This window comes from Antedon bifida, chromosome 8 (assembly GCF_963402885.1).
Source record: "Antedon bifida chromosome 8, ecAntBifi1.1, whole genome shotgun sequence".
NCBI lineage: Eukaryota > Metazoa > Echinodermata > Crinoidea > Comatulida > Antedonidae > Antedon > Antedon bifida.
The window spans coordinates 7,614,833-7,633,791 of NC_136233.1; the positions used below are offsets into that span (position 1 = coordinate 7,614,833).

The following is an 18,959-nucleotide window of genomic DNA, read 5'->3' on the forward strand; positions in this document are numbered from 1 at the left end:
ACCAATAAGAATACACTTTTATTTTTTCCAGCCAACAATAACTATGAAACGCCGTTTGTGTATTTTTTACATTTTCAGTGGGTTAGGGTTAGGAGGACATAGAAGAGGAGGTAAAAAAGGTAAACAGTTTAAAAAACCTTTTAAAGAGTTAACTCTTAAAATTGCCTTTAATAATGTTAATCATCTCAGACCTAAAATGTATGAAGTTTCATCCTTTTTATATAACAATAATATAGATATCTTTGGTGTCGCTGACAGTCTCTGTTAATGGGTATAAATGGTTCGGTAAAAATAGGAAGCTTAAGAATGGAGGAGGTATTGGCCTATTTGTGTCTAATTATATTGTTGTACTCGATGAAAACTTATTTGAAAGCAATTTAGATGAATATGAAAGGATGTGGCTAAAAATGAATATTAATAACAAACCTTTTTATATTGCCGTTGTATATTTTCCCGTCGAGGGAGTTAACAAAGAGTTATATAATCAACTCTTATTAGAAATTTTAAAGATAGAAAATATTAACGAAGAGGATGACCCCTCTATCCTGATAATAGGCGATTTTAATGGTCGGATATAGGCATTGCAATTGTAAATAGTGATAGAACTTTAAACTCAAACGGAATTAAGTTACTAGAGTTCAGTGATAATTCTAGTTTATCAATACTGAATCGTACTATCTTCTGTGAAGGGAAAATAACATGAGTAAAAGGTAATCAGACCAGTACAATTGACTATATGCTCTCTTCTAAATGTATTCTTAATACGATTAGTAAGCTAATTGAGACGAACTTAGGCATTATAGTATTGGTAGTGATCATAACATGTTGATCCTAAATTTAATTAATAGGCTTAATGAAAATAATCAGTATAGTTTAGGTGAAAGAAAAAATAAGTCAGTTATTTGGGATACACATAAAGGTCAAGATTATTCTGCTTACCACCAAGAACTGAACTTAGGCTTTGATAACTGGGATGTTATTGTTAACAACTTCAATAATGTTAATGACATTTGGGAAGCATGGAAGTCAATTGTTATTTCAACTGCGGTAAATGGAATTGGAAAGAGGGTAATTAATAATAAACATAAACCATGGTTTGATAAAGAAGCTGATATTGCAATAAAACGTAGGAAAAATGCTGCACGAACGCATAGAAAGTACATTAAAAGAGAAGATAAAGATAATGCTACTTCAGAATTTTTATGGAATAATTACCTGGAAAAACGTGCCGATACTAACATTTTAATTAAAGAAAAGATTAACAAGAAAAGAGTCGATAATTCAATTAAAATTGCTAATAAAGGTGGACCAAGATGTAAAGATTTCTGGAAAGCCCTAAGAGGCCCTAAACATAAACAGTAAGTGGTCAGTTGTATTATCACCTTTTTCGGACGAAATTATTACGGAAAAGGTTAGAATGAACCAAACAGTAAAACAATACTGGGAAACTCTAGGAAAAATGCACATGAATGTCTGATTGCATCTCACTTAACACGTCGATGTTTATCCAGAAGGTACGTTCCGATCTAAGTTCAGACAATCCTAATAATACTAATATTAATGATAATAATGCAAATAGTAATGAACACTCGGAATCATTCCTACATAATATCAAATTAAATATTAATACTGTTTCTATTGCTCTTGCACATGCCAAAAATAATAAGGCGCCAGGGCCAGACGGAATTACAAACGAACTCCTTAAAAATGGGGGTGTTTATATTGAATACTCTCTTTTGTTTATGTTCCAAAGAATTATCGAACTAGGAGAAATTCCAAATGAATGGAACAAATCTACTATTATCCCTATTTTTACTCGGGGTACCCGAGTCTAGGACTTACTCATTTTCTCCTCCATCTGGACACTATTGAGTAAAAAGTGCGATTTTTAAAGTACTACTCCTCCCTTATTAGTTGTAGTATTGAGCTGGGATTTGTCATGAATATACTATAGGGACATGTCCTCAAATCTATAGAGCCGGATTTTTAAATTTCAAACCGGGTGCAGCCATATGACGTCTCGAAGATGGTACCATATAGCCGTATTTGGTAGGTTATTGATGTGTATGTGACGCCACATCCCGTCTTATGACGTCATTACAGCTTCATTTGCTGTACCCCGAGTATCGCACATTCGTGCTTTTTTGTTAATTAATTTGTTTAATTAAGAAGCCACAATGTGCGACACACACCACAGCGTTATGTAGTTATATGCGGCTTCTTGGCGTAGTGGTTATCACGTCTACTTAACACGCAGAAGGTCCCCGGTTCAAGCCCGGGCAAAACTTTTTTTTTCACTTTATGGTGAAAAATACTGTATACGCAATATGATATACAATATATCTTATTTTTATTATTTCTTGAAATACTTATTTTGTGTAATCGGTAATTATCACTCACCTGTTTATTTTGCTTTGTGCTTATTACCATATTTATTTGTAATTTAAATGGATTAAAAAACTTTGTGTAACCCACATTTTTGGTGTAAGAGGTTTCGTAGTGTAGTGGTTATCAAGTCTGCATAACACGCAGAAGGTCCCCGGTTCGAGCCCACCTGGCGAAACCTATTTTTCTTAAACTTAATGGTGAAATATACTGTATACGTAATATGATATAGAGTATATCTCGTTTTATTACTCTGGGTACCTGAGTCTAGGACTCTCTCATCTTTTCCTCTTCTTCTTCCATCCGGACACTATTGAGCAAAAAGTGCGATTTATAAAGTACTACTCCTCCCTTATTCGTTGTAGTATTGAGCTTGGATTTGGTATGAATATACTACAGGGACATGTCCTCAAAGCCAGTGGCGTATCCAGGATTTTGAAGTTGGGGGGGCCCGGAATTGCCAATTTGCCGACAAAATTAGTGTCATTACCTGTACATAGGGCCTACACCCCGATATACACCTGATCAATATATGTTCAGGATTGCATAGTCATATGTTGTCTTATAGGGATAACGATGCAAAATTAAAACCAAATTAAACATTATCTGTTAGTATGTTGTATTAATATTACAATAAAAAAAGAATTACGAAAATCTGACTTGTAGTTTTCGAAATATAGGGTCTAAAACATCGCCGAAAAAGATCGTTTTTAGCCACGAAAGAAGTAAAACCACTTGAGGCCGGCCTCAGTCGACAATTCTATTAACTACGCCATTTTTGGTTTAAATAATTACATATGATTACGTTTTTTAGTAATTTATTTTATATATCACCCATTGGAAATATCAATAAAACATGTTATTAAATGCTTATAAAATATAAAAAGTTGTTTACTTAACGGAATTCGGACAAATTCATTGCTCTAACTTTGTGTATAACGAGAGATCATGTGAGTTCATGGTACTGTACACGCGCGAGAGAAAACATTTCGCTGCGGGTGATTCGCATCCACCAATCAAATCAAATCAGCCAGAATCCAAAATCATTCAACCGTGACCAATGCCGATAATCACGGGAAAGCTCAGCTTTGATTGGCTAACGATGACATCATATCACACAATGGTGGTTTTCTAATTGAGCCTCACGGAATATTATGTTCCAAAAATTAAATACATGGATATTTTTTATGGTATGTGTGCTTTTTCTTTAAAAAATTTGAATAATAATAATAATCGAGAAAAAACCAGGTTTTTGGCACTTATAATAAATATATCTTAGAGAAAAAAGCACATGGCAAGTGGAACTATATAATCTTAGCGTAGGAAAACATACAAATCCCAGGTCAACTGCAAAAACAAGGTTGAATAGGATAAGTTCAGACTTTTTGAGAGTAAACAATCTAGCGCGTACGGCCGTACGACGTGCAAGATGAGAAGATATTTTAACCTAATTTTTTACGTGTTTGGTTAGATGTAATGAAAATAAAAAATAGTTGATCTGAAGGTAATAATATGATATGTAAATAAACAAACACTCAAAAGAATTATGTTTACAGTACAATTATTGTCAGAATAATAGTTTATTCTTATTTGCTTAACTTTATTTTTTCCCCGGCACCTTTGTTTGCCGACGGACGCGATGATGTGCCGACGGACGCCAAATCAGGGGGGGGCCCGGGCCCCCCCGGCCCCCCCACTGGATACGCCACTGCTCAAAGCTAGAGCCGGATTTTTTAATTTCAAACCGGATGCAGCCATGTGCACGTCTCGAAGATGGTACCGTATAGCCGTATTTGGTAGCGAAGTTATTGATGTGTATGTGACGTTACATCCGGTCTTATGACGTCATTACAGCTTCTTTTGCTGTACCCCGAGTATCGCACATTCGTGCTTGTTAAAAAGGGAAATGGGTTAGTCTTAAATAATTATAGAGGCATTTCTTTGACTTCCTGTAGGCCTATATCTAAGATTTTCAATAGGATTATTGCTTTCTCAATAACTGATTTTCTTGAAGAAGGGGATGTCCCTTCGGAAGTACAGGTTCGCGCACAGCATAGGTGTGAGGATCACATTTTTTACATTAAAAAGTATTGCTGCCTGCAGATTTGCAGAAGGGAAAAACACCTATATGGCCTTCCTGGACTTTCGAAAGGCATTCGACAGTGTATGGCGAGAAGCGTATCCGGATATTCACCCCCTGGACATTTACCCCCGGAAAACTACCCCCCGGACAACCACCACCTGGACAACTACCCCCTTAGGACAACTGCCCCTTTAGGACAACTACCCCCCGGACAAATACCCCCCGGGAAACTACCCCCTTAGGACAACAACCCTCTTAGGACAACTACCCCCTGGACAACTACCCTTCGGACAATTACCCCCTAGGAACAATTACCCCCTGACAATTACCCCCCCCCCCCGGGTAATTACCCCGCGGACAACTACCTCTGACACAATACTCCCCGTAGGACAACTACCTCCTGGACCTGGATAATACTCCGAGGGCAAATAATCTTTTAGGACAACTACCTCCGTAGGACAACTAACCCCTGGACAACTACCACCCAGACAACTATCCCTTTAGAACAACTACCCCCGGACGGACAACTACCACCCAGACCATTCAACAACCTGACTCTGCAACAGTGTATAATAGGTAGTTGACCGGGGGGTAGTTACCCGGGGGGAAGTTACCCGGGGGGTAGTTATCCTAAGGGGGTAGTTGTCCTAAGGGGGTAGTTGTCCGGGGGTTAGTTGTCCGGGGAGTTGTTATCCTAAGGGGGTAGTTGTCCTAAGGGGGTAGTTGTCCGGGGAGTAGTTGTCCGGGGGGTAGTTGTCCTAAGGGGATAGATGTCCGGGTGGTAAACATCCGGGGGGTAACTGTCTAGGGGGTAGGCGTCCTAGAACCGGCGAGAAGGGCTACTAAAAGCTATACGGAACTGTGGTATTAGGGTAATATATGGAAACTTATTGACAAATTATATAAAAATGTTGAAGGATATGTAAAATTTGGAAACATTTCTACTGATTAATTTATAATCGATCAGGGAGTTAAACAGGGATGTACTCTATCTCCTGTACTCTTTTCCATTTTTATTAATGAATTTAAGAAGTTGTTAGAGTCAAATAATGTTGGTGTTAACCCAGGAAAACAATTTTACGTTTTGGTAACGTTATAATTACGTTATTTTTTGGTTATAAAAACGTTTCTAATAACGTTGCACGAACGCAAAAATGTCGACCTTTTTATACGACTTTTTAACGTTCAAAATAACGTGTTTATAACGTTTTTTGAACGTCCTCAATAATGTTCAGAAATAACGTGTTAAATACGTATTTATAACTTCTACAATAACGTTGCACGAACGAGAAAATGTCGACCTTTTTATACGACTTTATAACGTCCAAAATACAGTAACATTCAAAATAACGTGTTTATAACGTCTTTTGAACGTCCTCAATAATGTTCATAAATAACGTATTCAAAACGTATTTACAACTTCTGCAATAACGTTGATAAAATAACATTCATATATAACGTATGCAACGCGTTTTTATAACGTCCTAAAAAATGTTCACAAATAACGTGTTAGGAACGTGCCTTCTACGTTAACAGCAACGTTTGTAAATGACGTATTTGCTACGTGTTTTTAACGTTCTCAATTATGTTTTTAAATAACGTATGTAAGGCGTAATTATGACTTTCGCACATACGAATTAGTAACGTTCATTATAACGTACCAGATACATTTTCAAATCCTAGTTTGATAATGTTACATCATAAACTTTTTACCACTGACGAATTTATAACGTCCATATTTGACTTAGTTATATACAACGATTTGGGTAACGTTACCACAAATTATATGTGTTCTGCAGATATACGCGTTACATAGCTCATTATTCGTTAAAACATGTAGTTAGTACAGTATAAGACATATAAAAACAAGCAATTTAAAATGAAATATTGTTTTTGATTTATTCTATTATCTGATTAAAAAAAGACATACACTATTGCAATTAGCTTAAGAGGAAGGAACTTGATTATTATTAGAGAGCTTTCGCTATTTTGATCAGGAACGAGAACCAGCAATAATTACCCGTTCGATAATACGGAGATCGATAATGAGAAACATTGTTCTTTTAAACGAGAATGAGCAAATTTGTTTTTTCCCCCGGTAAAACACACTCGACTTTTTTAACGTCACAGGTACTTCCGGTAAGCTAATAAATTCTGGTAATTATAATCAATAAAAATACATTTTAAAAAATACAAATTAATTATTATTATCAATTAATAATTTAAAAAAAAAAAGACAAAAAATATAAAGCTGCTGCTATAAAAATATTGAGCAAAACGTTAAATTGTATTACTTTGATCAGTCATGAGTCTGAGTCATTTATCCACTATAAACTGTACAACAGTGTTGCTATACACTTCAGAAAATAAAATATTATCGAAATTTGCAAAAATAAGCAATTAAACACTGTTATTTCAAAGTTTGGAACGTCCGTAATTAGTAATTACTACGGAAATTTGACCCAATATTCCACACAAGATGAAGATATATACATAGGGCAATCTCCGGCAAATGCAATAATTATGGACAAATAAACGACCCATTATGACGGGGGTTTCCACGAACACAATGTGCCTTTCGTACCTTCTCATGACGCACACAAGCAATTCAAACAGTCAGAAATTTTTTCTGAGCATGTTCAGCAATATATCTACACAAAAAATACGCTGACAGGCGGTATTGTAATGCTGGTTAACTTTGGGCTGCAATCTGTCAATTTACATATAGGCTCTTCCAAAACTGGACTTCTATGACGTTAATGGTTATTATATATGATAAAATGGGATCTAACTTTTAATTTAGTGACAGAAAAAAACATTCAGCATGAATGCGTCCGCCCCTGGTACGTATTAAATAACACGTACGTACGTATTATTAACTACGTACGTGATATTTAATTTACCTACGTACGTAATAGTAAAGATAGAGATAGGCCGCTAGCCGCATGCTTAGCCGATAATTCTAAAATGGATAGAGATCATCTTGTACGTCTCTAGGCCTACTTTTATTTAGGGTTTAGACAAAATGAAATAGGTAAAATTAAATATCACGTACGTACGTAATAATAATAATACGTACGTACGTGGTAATATTACGTACGTAATAATAATAATGCGTACGTACGTATTATTAAATAAATATTACGTACGTACGTAATAATATATACGTACGTACGTGTTATCTAATACGTACGTACGTGTTAATATTACGTACGTACGTGTTGATTATTACGTACGTAATATTAACACAAATAAAATTAATATCACGTACGTAGGCTACATGTTAAACAAACCATGCATTGTTTATGGTCAGTACAGGCTTTTTTTTATTTTTTTAAATAGTGTACTCATCAATGTTTTAGATTTAGCTTAAAAAATGACCTTTTTTGAAAACACCTCGCAAAAAAGGTTTTTTTTTATGAAATAAATAAACTCTTTATTTATACGCTGCACTCAGCAGTACACAAAATAATAAAAAACTAGTAAAACATTTAATTGCCTGCCATCAATGTGATAGATTATGATTAATTATAAATACTTTTATTTATTTTTTACTTATTCGTTGCATTCAGCAGTACACAATATAATAATAATAAATAAGTTGTAAAAATATTTAATTACCTGCCATCAATGTGATGGATTTTATGATTAGTTATAAATATACTTTTACTTATCTGTTGCACCTTGCATTCAGTAGTAAACAACATAATAATAAATTAGTAAAAATATTTTATTACCTGTCATCATTGTGATGAGTAGTAGGAAACAATCAATAATATTATATTTATTATATTAAAATTATTTTGACGCACTGAGTGTTTGGGCTGCCAATTTCACATTCATCTTGTGCATCTGCCATTGTGTATGTGATTGGATGTTATTTTGCTAAATAAAGGCCTTCTTTATCTTGTAATGTATTAAGCTGTTGGAAATAATTTCATTTAACTGCCTGGTTTCCATTTTCTCCATAAGGAATTGTGAATTGCTTCCAATCTGCCCTGAAATTTAATAAGATACAGATTTAAACAAAAAATATTTCTTACACAAAACGCTGATCGCTTGTTGACGTAACAGTTTTAAAGATATATTGTCAGCCTGAAAAATATTTTTTATTTCAAATTTGTTTTTGAATGCGTCATTTTAATGTCACATAATAGTTATTCACGTTAACCAAACAATTATTTACCAGAAAAAATGTAATTTAAAGCAAAAAATATTTCAATTGTCTGTCAGACAATGGTTTGGGTTATAATTAAACGTTTCTTTTCTCTTTTTATACGTGAATAAATATTATTTTTTTGTTACAGAAGTGAATAACTTTTGTATTTGAAGTCAAATATAACAAGAATTCATACTTTGATATGTCATAATTGTGCAATTGAAATTGAAAAATAAAAAATACTGAATCTGTAAAATATGATGTGCTTATTAAATAATTTAAATAAAAATGATGTCTAAATAATATTACTTTATTATACTAAACAGACTCAATTTCTATCACTTTAGTTTATTTTATTGCTAAGGTCAAGTCTGGGGGTCACTTCATCAAATTGTATCCTATTATAAACAAAAACTTTACTATTATATGGACTGTTTTGATAATGGGACTCATTGTAAATACCATAAATAATGTTTTGATTATTTGACAGTGAATTATTATAATACTTGCCTAGGTTGACAGCAAGAACAAAGTCATTATTTATTGAACAAGATTTTACAGATTACTGTCTACATGCATCTATATAATACTGTATTATCAGCCAATTTTTTCATAGACTCTCGAGTCCCAGACATGCTTTGGGGTTTGTAATTTTAGCATGACCCGTCCTAGTTTACAAATTATCAAAAACGTCGGCCTCTAGAACTGTAACTGCTGCTTGCTTATAGCTTCTGAATGAGTTGTCCTCTTGGGATGTAGCTGGCTAAAGCAGCAGCATGAAAATCATTAGAGAATGTGTTTTAATTGTATGTTTTACTGCAAACTGTGTTTGTTGATGGAAAAAGTATGATTATTATTAAAATACATAAAATGGAATGCACAGAGAGTGAATGTAAATTCTCATAAGTGAATGAAATGACATTTGCCACCCCATTATGTTTGTTTTAATACTTGATATTTCTTTTTTTTCTATTATAAGTTTAATGTGCTTGTCACAAGTGACATAAAGTTGTGTATATATTTTGCAAGTCATTCTTACTTTTCCTTTTGTTTTCACTATTTGAACCTTTCTTTTGTTTTAGGAAGCTATTGTGTGAAGCCAGTGGAGCAGAGTTTTTGTGTTGCAGAGAAGGATTGTGTGGTGTTTGCTGATTGGAGGAGAGGTATAAGGGTTAAGTTAGTGTGTGAGTTGCTGATTGGTGGAGAAGGATAAGGTGGTGATATGTGGATAATTGAGGGAATTTTGAGGTAGATGGAAATTGAGAGGAGACAGAGAAGGAGGGCTATGTTATGTTAAGCCAGAAAGGGATAGGTGAATATTGATATGAGAAACTAAGACGTGCAGGAGAAGAAGTAATTGAATTATGGTGATATAGAGCTGAAGCAGAAAGGAAATAAAGAGATATACATGAAGTTAATAAATTGTGAGTTGGAGATAATTATGGTGATATAGAGCTGAAGCAGAAAGGAAATAAAGTGATATACATGAAGTTAATAAATTGTGAGTTGGAAGTAATACTATAAGGCTGTACTTAAATGTAGAACTGTTAATTGTTGAGATTACTGAGGATTAATTGAAATTGTGAATGTAAATTGACGGAAGAAATAACTGTTGGAAACAGCAGAAGTTGTTGCATGTAAAGAATTGTTTGGAAATATTGAAGAGTAACTGGATTGATACTGATATTATTTTACGTGGAAAAGGAGAAAGAAATAATTGGTCGGGGAGCGGATTGCAGGGCAGAACGACATCAAGAAACATTTTAACTTTATATTTGATTTATTTATATGTCAGAAAATAGGAAGAATTATAATTGATAATACAAGCAGAACGGGAGCAGAGGCGTGGGAGTTGTTTATTTGCAGAATCGTTTTAACTTTTATCTTTCTAATTTGTTTTGTGTCAGCGTAGGAGAGAAGGCAAGAAGGAACGATATTGTGGACATTTATTATTGTTTAATTATTCATCTTGTGATATTATTGTATTTGAAAGGGGGGTTTCGGGGATTTATTTAAAAATAAGAAGATTGTTGATATTTGGTTTGGAAGGATTGGGAAATTTGGGGAATTGCATAAAGTTTGTGGGGAATAGGAACACGGTATCATTGTTTGAGAATTGGTTGAGGTTTTTTTTGTGGGTTTTTTTTTTGGGGGTTTGAATTATAAAAGAAAGAATTGGTTGTCAAAGATTATTATTAAATTTTACTTTTTACATTTATATGTGTACAGTTGTGGCTGTTTACCGTTGTTCACCGTTGGTTACCAGCAATTACATGTCCGAAAGAGCCGTAATTGCGGCTGTGTGACATTTATGGGGGCTCGTCCGGGAGACTTTGTAACCTAGCGTGAACATTGGTAGATGAAACAATTGTACGTGATTCTTGGATTGTCTATTTGCCATATTATTGGCATACTGTATACTTATATTGGATACTTATATATATATATTTTTTTTTTCTTAAGAAATGGATCTCACTAAAATTGTTGACGCAGGAAAAGCGTTGGGGTTAGATGGAGTGGAATTAAGAGAGTTTGTGGAAAAGAGAGAGGAAGCTGCCAGAGAGAGAGAAGAGAGAGCACTAGAGAGAGAAGAGAGAAACAGGGAGAGAGAAGAAAAACAGCGAAACAGGGACAGGGAGAGAGAAGAAATGGAGCGAAACAGAGACAGGGAAGAGAGAGAGAGAAGAGAGGCACTAGAGAAGGAAGAGAGAGAGAGGAGAGAGGTACTAGAGAGGGACGAAGCAGAGAGAAAAAGAGCGAGTGAAGAAAAAGAGAGAGAAAACGAAAGGGCGAAAGAAGCTGAGAATCAGGCCTATCTTATAGAAATGCGAAGGTTAGAAATCCAATTAGAACAAGAAAAGAATCGGGCACGGCCGGGTGGTAGAGTATTACCCAATCCTGAGTCACGGGTTAAGGCCAGTAAACCTAAATTACCCCCTTTCCATGATCGAACAGATGACCTAGATGCCTATCTGAAAAGGTTTGAACGGTATGCGACTAGTCAGGAGTGGAAAGAAATTGAGTGGCCGGTTAACTTAAGTGCCCTACTAACTGGGAAGGCTCTCGAGGTTTATTCCAGGTTGTCGTCAGCTGAAGCTAACGATTACAAACTGTTGAAATTGGCTCTTCTAAAACGGTTTCAGTTAACCGCCGATGGATTTCGACATAAGTTACGAACAGCTAAGCCCGAATACGGAGAAAGCGGCCCGCAATTTGCTGCGAGGATAAGCAATTATCTTGATAGGTGGATTGACCTAGCAGAGGGGGTAAAAACCTTTCAGGGGTTAAAAGATTTATTGCTGCGAGAGCAGTTTACCGATGGGTGTGGGAAGGACCTAGCTCTGTTCCTAAGGGAACGTCAACCGAAAACGATACAAGCGATGGCTGAAATTGCGGAGCAATATTTGGAAGCTCGTGGGGGATTATTTGGTAAACCAATAGAGTTTAAACAAAAAGAGCCAAATTCTCCTCAACTCTCCTCTAATAATGTTCCCAGTACATCCTCATCACAAAGCCCTTCTAGTTTCCGTAGTCCAACTTGTTTTATATGTCATCGTGTAGGTCACCTAGCTAGAAATTGCAGAGCCTCAACTATGCATAAGCCAAACTCTCCTCCAAAATGTTACCGATGCTTAAAAACAGGACATATTGCCAGAAATTGTAGACAGGACGCCAACAGTTGCGCTGGGTTGTCTACTTCACCACAAACAGAGTCTGATTGCCAGAAATGTGCAAAACAACACGAATGTAAAGCCAAAGAAGAAATTCCCGATGTGGGTGCCAGTATGGTTACGAAAATGTCAGAGTCTTTAAATCAATGTTGTATCAATAATGATGGTGATAAGGTCACTCTTCAATGTGGGCACTGTCTTCCAATTATGACAGCGGCTCTAAATAATTCAATTAGTAAAATGCCCGTTTATACAGGTTGTGTTGGGTCACGCTGCGTCTCTGTTCTTCGTGACAGTGGCTGTAGTGGGGTGGTTGTGAAGAAAGATCTTGTATCAGCCGAACAACTTACTGGTAAGGAGAAAACCTGTGTGCTGATTGATGGCACGGTCCGCAACTTACCGGTTGCATTAATACATGTTAATACTCCATTTTTTTCAGGAAAGACGTATGCACTATGTATGAATAACCCTATTTATGACTTGATATTAGGTAATATTGCAGGAGTACGAGCACCAGGAAATCCAGATCCCACATGGACAGAGCGAAATCTTCAAGGATGTTCTGTTGTTACCCGGTCTCAAGCTAACACTATGGATAAACCATTCAGAACACTTAAAACTACAGAAATACACAAGCAAATCATCACAGCGGGAATTATGAAAACCGCCCAGCAACAAGATATCAGCCTTGCAAAATTCAAGAATCTTGCAGAGAAACAAACTACAACTGTGAGTAACAAACAAGCCGAGGCTAGGTTTATTTATCATAAAGACCTATTATATAGGCAATTTTCCTCTCCTAATATTGAACACGGGGATAAGTTTACCCAACTAGTAGTGCCAGCTGACTATCGACGCCAGGTAATGCGCCAAGCCCATGAAACCTTATTAGGAGGACACCAAGGGGTAAAAAAAGACGACAGATAAAGTGTTGACAACATTTTGGTGGCCTGGGGTAACTGCAGATATTACTCGATATTGTCGATCCTGTGACATTTGTCAGAGAACTGTACAAAAAGGTAGAGTTACGAAAGTGCCTCTAGGAAGCATGCCTTTGATCGAGGTGCCGTTTGAACGGATTGCCGTTGATATAGTTGGTCCCATTTTCCCCATGTCTAAAGGTCGTAATCGTTATATACTCACAATAATAGATTTTGCTACTCGTTATCCAGAGGCAGTGCCTCTACCAAATATTGAAGCTGAACGGGTTGCTGAGGCCTTGGTTGGTGTTTTCTCTAGACTTGGTATCCCGAAAGAAATGCTTACCGATAGGGGATCACAATTTACATCTGAAGTCATGAGGCAAGTTAGTAAGTTGTTGTCTATACGTCAGGTAATGACATCTCCATATCACCCAGCTTGTAATGGTTTGGTCGAACGGTTCAATGGAACACTCAAACAAATGCTGAAACGTATGTGTGCAGAAAGGCCTACTGATTGGGATCGTTACATTGACCCACTACTTTTTGCGGTTAGGGAATCTTCACAGGAAAGTTTAGGGTTTTCTCCTTTTGAACTGTTATATGGCCGTACCGTACGAGGACCCATGTCCATCCTAAGGGAATTGTGGACCGAAGAAATCGAAACACCAGAAACAAAAACCACCTACCAGTACGTTATGGATTTACGGGAACGACTACACGAAACCTGTCAGATGGCTCAGAAGAATCTACAAAAATCTAAGGTCAGGTACAAACAATATTATGACAAAAAGAGTAAGTCCCGGGAATTTGAGGTTGGGGATAAGGTACTACTTTTATTACCCACAGACAAAAACAAACTATTGCTTCAATGGAAAGGTCCTTTTAAGGTTGTAAAGAAATTTGGGTATCTAGACTACCAAATTGACCTTAACGGGAAATTCAAAATATTTCACGCCAATCTCTTGAAAAAGTATTATGAGCGAACCGCAGACATGAGTGCTGCCTTAGGGGTATCCGAGCCTTCTGGTATCCTTGAATTAGCTAGCACCGCTGTTATTGAATGCGAACCTAATGAAACATTTACAAATAACCAAAATTATCATCTATCTAATGAGAATCTTTTACAGCTCCACCCTCTACTAGCAAAAGAAACAACAGCCGACATCCACATCAACGAAAGCCTGGATGATACACTAAAGCATGAGGTGCACCGACTTATCGGAAACTACAAAGATGTACTGACGGATTTACCGGGTAAGACTACACTTGGGCAGCATGAAATCAAGCTGGAAACTGATGATACAATCCGTTCCAAGCCCTATCCACTTCCACATGCATTGCGAGGTACCATTAAGGATGAGGTAAATATGATGTTAAATCTGGGTGTAGTGGAGCCTTCAGGGGCACCGTTTGCCTCTCCAATAGTATTGGTAAAGAAACCGGATGGGTCAAATCGATTCTGCGTGGACTTTCGAAAACTTAATCAGGTTACAGTTTTTGACGCCGAACCGATTCCGGACCAAGAGGAACTGTTCACAAAGTTGGCCCATGATCATTATTTTACTAAGATAGATTTAAGTAAAGGGTATTGGCAAGTTCCCATGGATGAAGCGTCAAAACCTTTAACAGCCTTTCTAACACCAGATGGTTTGTTTCAATTTAATGTCATGCCGTTCGGCTTAGTCAATGCACCGGCTACTTTCAGTCGTATCATGAGAAAATTACTAAAAGGAATGGATAATACACTTAATTATATTGATGACATTCTAATTCACACAGCTTCTTGGGATCAACATATGAAATGTTTGTCTGAATTGTTTGGACGTCTCCGCAGGGCCAATCTAACTGCTCGACCAAGCAAATGTTTCATTGGTTATGAAACAATCGAGTTTCTTGGCCATGTGGTAGGGAAAGGACATGTTCAACCTCGAGTGGAGAAGATACAAAGCATCTTGTCAGCCAAACAACCAGAAACAAAGAAACAACTCCGGTCATTCCTTGGGATGACCAACTACTATAGAAAGTTCATTCCTAATTACTCTGTGATTGCTTGTCCATTAACCGACAAAACGAAGAATCGGGAACCTAACCGAATATGTTGGGAGAAGGCCCAGGAAAGTGCGTTTGTTAAACTTAAGGAAAAATTAAACAGTACTCCAATTTTATGCCTTCCTAATTTAAACAAAGATTTTATTTTGAGAACAGATGCGTCCGAATATGGAGTGGGAGCGGTTCTAATGCAGCAGTATGGTGACGTGAAGTTTCCCGTGGCGTACGCTAGCAAGAAACTGCTTCCTCGAGAAAAAGCATATTCAGTGATGGAAAAAGAATGCTTAGCCATTGTATGGAGTGTACGAAAATTTGAGTCTTATTTATATGGACGAAACTTCACGTTGGAAACTGATCACCAGCCGCTTGTGTTTATGCACAGAGCGAAATTGTCCAATGGGCGAATTATGAGATGGGCCCTGGCTCTACAACCGTACAAGTTCCGAATAGAGGCGATTAAAGGCAGTGAAAATGTAGGAGCTGATTATTTAAGTCGAGTGTAAATAGGACCCGTCACGGTATAGAGAAAATGTTGATACATTATTCTTTTAGAGGGGAGTAAATGTCACAAGTGACATAAAGTTGTGTATATATTTTGCAAGTCATTCTTACTTTTCCTTTTGTTTTCACTATTTGAACCTTTCTTTTGTTTTAGGAAGCTATTGTGTGAAGCCAGTGGAGCAGAGTTTTTGTGTTGCAGAGAAGGATTGTGTGGTGTTTGCTGATTGGAGGAGAGGTATAAGGGTTAAGTTAGTGTGTGAGTTGCTGATTGGTGGAGAAGGATAAGGTGGTGATATGTGGATAATTGAGGGAATTTTGAGGTAGATGGAAATTGAGAGGAGACAGAGAAGGAGGGCTATGTTATGTTAAGCCAGAAAGGGATAGGTGAATATTGATATGAGAAACTAAGACGTGCAGGAGAAGAAGTAATTGAATTATGGTGATATAGAGCTGAAGCAGAAAGGAAATAAAGAGATATACATGAAGTTAATAAATTGTGAGTTGGAGATAATTATGGTGATATAGAGCTGAAGCAGAAAGGAAATAAAGTGATATACATGAAGTTAATAAATTGTGAGTTGGAAGTAATACTATAAGGCTGTACTTAAATGTAGAACTGTTAATTGTTGAGATTACTGAGGATTAATTGAAATTGTGAATGTAAATTGACGGAAGAAATAACTGTTGGAAACAGCAGAAGTTGTTGCATGTAAAGAATTGTTTGGAAATATTGAAGAGTAACTGGATTGATACTGATATTATTTTACGTGGAAAAGGAGAAAGAAATAATTGGTCGGGGAGCGGATTGCAGGGCAGAACGACATCAAGAAACATTTTAACTTTATATTTGATTTATTTATATGTCAGAAAATAGGAAGAATTATAATTGATAATACAAGCAGAACGGGAGCAGAGGCGTGGGAGTTGTTTATTTGCAGAATCGTTTTAACTTTTATCTTTCTAATTTGTTTTGTGTCAGCGTAGGAGAGAAGGCAAGAAGGAACGATATTGTGGACATTTATTATTGTTTAATTATTCATCTTGTGATATTATTGTATTTGAAAGGGGGGTTTCGGGGATTTATTTAAAAATAAGAAGATTGTTGATATTTGGTTTGGAAGGATTGGGAAATTTGGGGAATTGCATAAAGTTTGTGGGGAATAGGAACACGGTATCATTGTTTGAGAATTGGTTGAGGTTTTTTTTGTGGGTTTTTTTTTTGGGGGTTTGAATTATAAAAGAAAGAATTGGTTGTCAAAGATTATTATTAAATTTTACTTTTTACATTTATATGTGTACAGTTGTGGCTGTTTACCGTTGTTCACCGTTGGTTACCAGCAATTACATGTCCGAAAGAGCCGTAATTGCGGCTGTGTGACAGTGCTAAACAAACAATCTACTACTTACAATGTGTTCCGAAGCAATATTAACATAATGGCAAACATCAAATATCACATGCACCATATAACCACAAGTCGGATGCGCAAAGCTCGTAACTCATACGTTTTTCCTACTTGACAACCAAGGATTTTAGCAGCATCTTGATTGACATATGTTCCATCCCACACTACGCCCCAAGTTGTCAACCCTTCATCAGATAGTAGTGCAAGAGCTGTTCTTACTAACTGTGCCAGGAAAACACCATTGATTTTATCGCACAGAAAGTATCCCACCACAGATTTCCAGATGCGGCCATTCAGCCCAAAACCATAAATACAAGAGCTTCTGTTGCCAACTCCTCTCATATCTCTACTTTTGAATTTCCATAGTTCATAAACTATAGCTGTTGTTGGGGATCCTATAAGGTTTGTTTCCTTATGTGTATGCCATCTATTATTATTGTGGCATCTCTGCAAACTTCCCCATTTTCTACTTTCAGTTTAAGCTCATTGATAACTTCTGTTAAAAAAGGTTGACAATTCAATGAGCAACACCAATTCCTGATTGAAGCAGAATGTGGAAGATGCAGAATTTTTCTTACATAATTGTAAGCCTTGGGTGACAAATAATGAAGTGTAACTGCAAATTCTTTTGCGATCTCTGAGTATCGTTTTCCATGGTTATCCAGGTTTTGATTTTTTGCATTTTTAATCAAGTCCAACGACAAGAAAATTCATTTTCAAGGATGTTGCTTCAATATTTATTTTATTCGTTTTTTTTAACTCTTGAAGTAGATTAGATAATGATTTAAGATTCCTTTCTTTTCTTCGTACTCTATTCCTTTCTATCTTTATTTTTGATTGTAATAAATTTATTGTTTGTTCTAGTAATATTATTTTTTCTTCTTGAGAAAAATTCAAGCAGTACGTGTGATCTAATTTCACAACGTTATATTCATAATCTTCATAAGTTTTCGGAATCACTAATGTTGCGTTTACGTACAATGTTTTCAATTACTGGAGGTGTGTGCGTGTGTTTCTGAGTTAGCCATCTTGTAGTAAAGTGATGATTATGTCTAAGAAAGGTATTTATTATTTATATTATTGATTTGCCTATGAACTTTCTTTTTCAACAAAGATGACCAAAACACCACACAGAGATGTAAATCAGGATTAGGCTTGAATCTTTAAGAACATAAAGATTCCAAATACAAACAGTATTATCAAGAAGAGTTCAGAGTTCATTGTTCATTGGCCCAGAAGTGAATCCAGCTTTCAAGTTTTCTAATGATTGTTTAAATATTTTTTTGCGAACCTCCACTGTTGCTGCACCAGAGTGACCAGACAGTATAACATTATCCATATGCACAAGAGGGTGATCATATGGCAGAGGTTCTGGTTCAGTGACATCTAAACCTGCAGCTGAAATTTTTCCATCATTTAAAGCTTCTACTAAAGCACTGGTGTCAACAACACACCCTACCGAGAAAGAGAACATTTTTAGTTACAGTAGCTATTCATTGGAGCAAAAGCAAAAAATAGCTGTAGTTGGAGTCTATTTTAAACATAATATACATACCTCTTGAAACATTGATGAGTATGGAGGATGGCTTCATAAGAGCCAGTTCTTTATGACCAATCATATTTTCGGTCTCTGGGGTGAGTGGGACCGAGACCACAAGAAATTGAGAGAGCTTTAATAGTTCATCTAAACTGCGACAATATTTAGCATTAACACGATCTTCATCTAATTTAGGCCTGTAGGAAGGAAAACAGTTTTCAAAACACTTAATGGTTTGGCAAGCTTTG

The 18,959-nt window shown here is 36.2% G+C and overlaps 1 protein-coding gene across 2 annotated transcripts in view; it reads right to left on the reverse strand.

The window, feature by feature from the left end:
* Positions 1-18,220: 18,220 nt before the first annotated feature.
* Positions 18,221-18,959, reverse strand: part of LOC144849541 (putative 2-ketogluconate reductase) — a 55,439-nt gene continuing 54,700 nt past the window's right edge. For both annotated transcript variants that reach the window (XM_078706482.1, XM_078706483.1), the window contains exons 5-6: positions 18,730-18,908; positions 18,221-18,629 (exon numbers count right to left, since the gene is read on the reverse strand). In XM_078706482.1, coding sequence (XP_078562608.1) covers positions 18,385-18,629; positions 18,730-18,908 — 424 coding nt within the window. In that variant the 3' untranslated portion in view covers positions 18,221-18,384. The remainder of the gene's footprint in view (positions 18,630-18,729; positions 18,909-18,959) is intronic.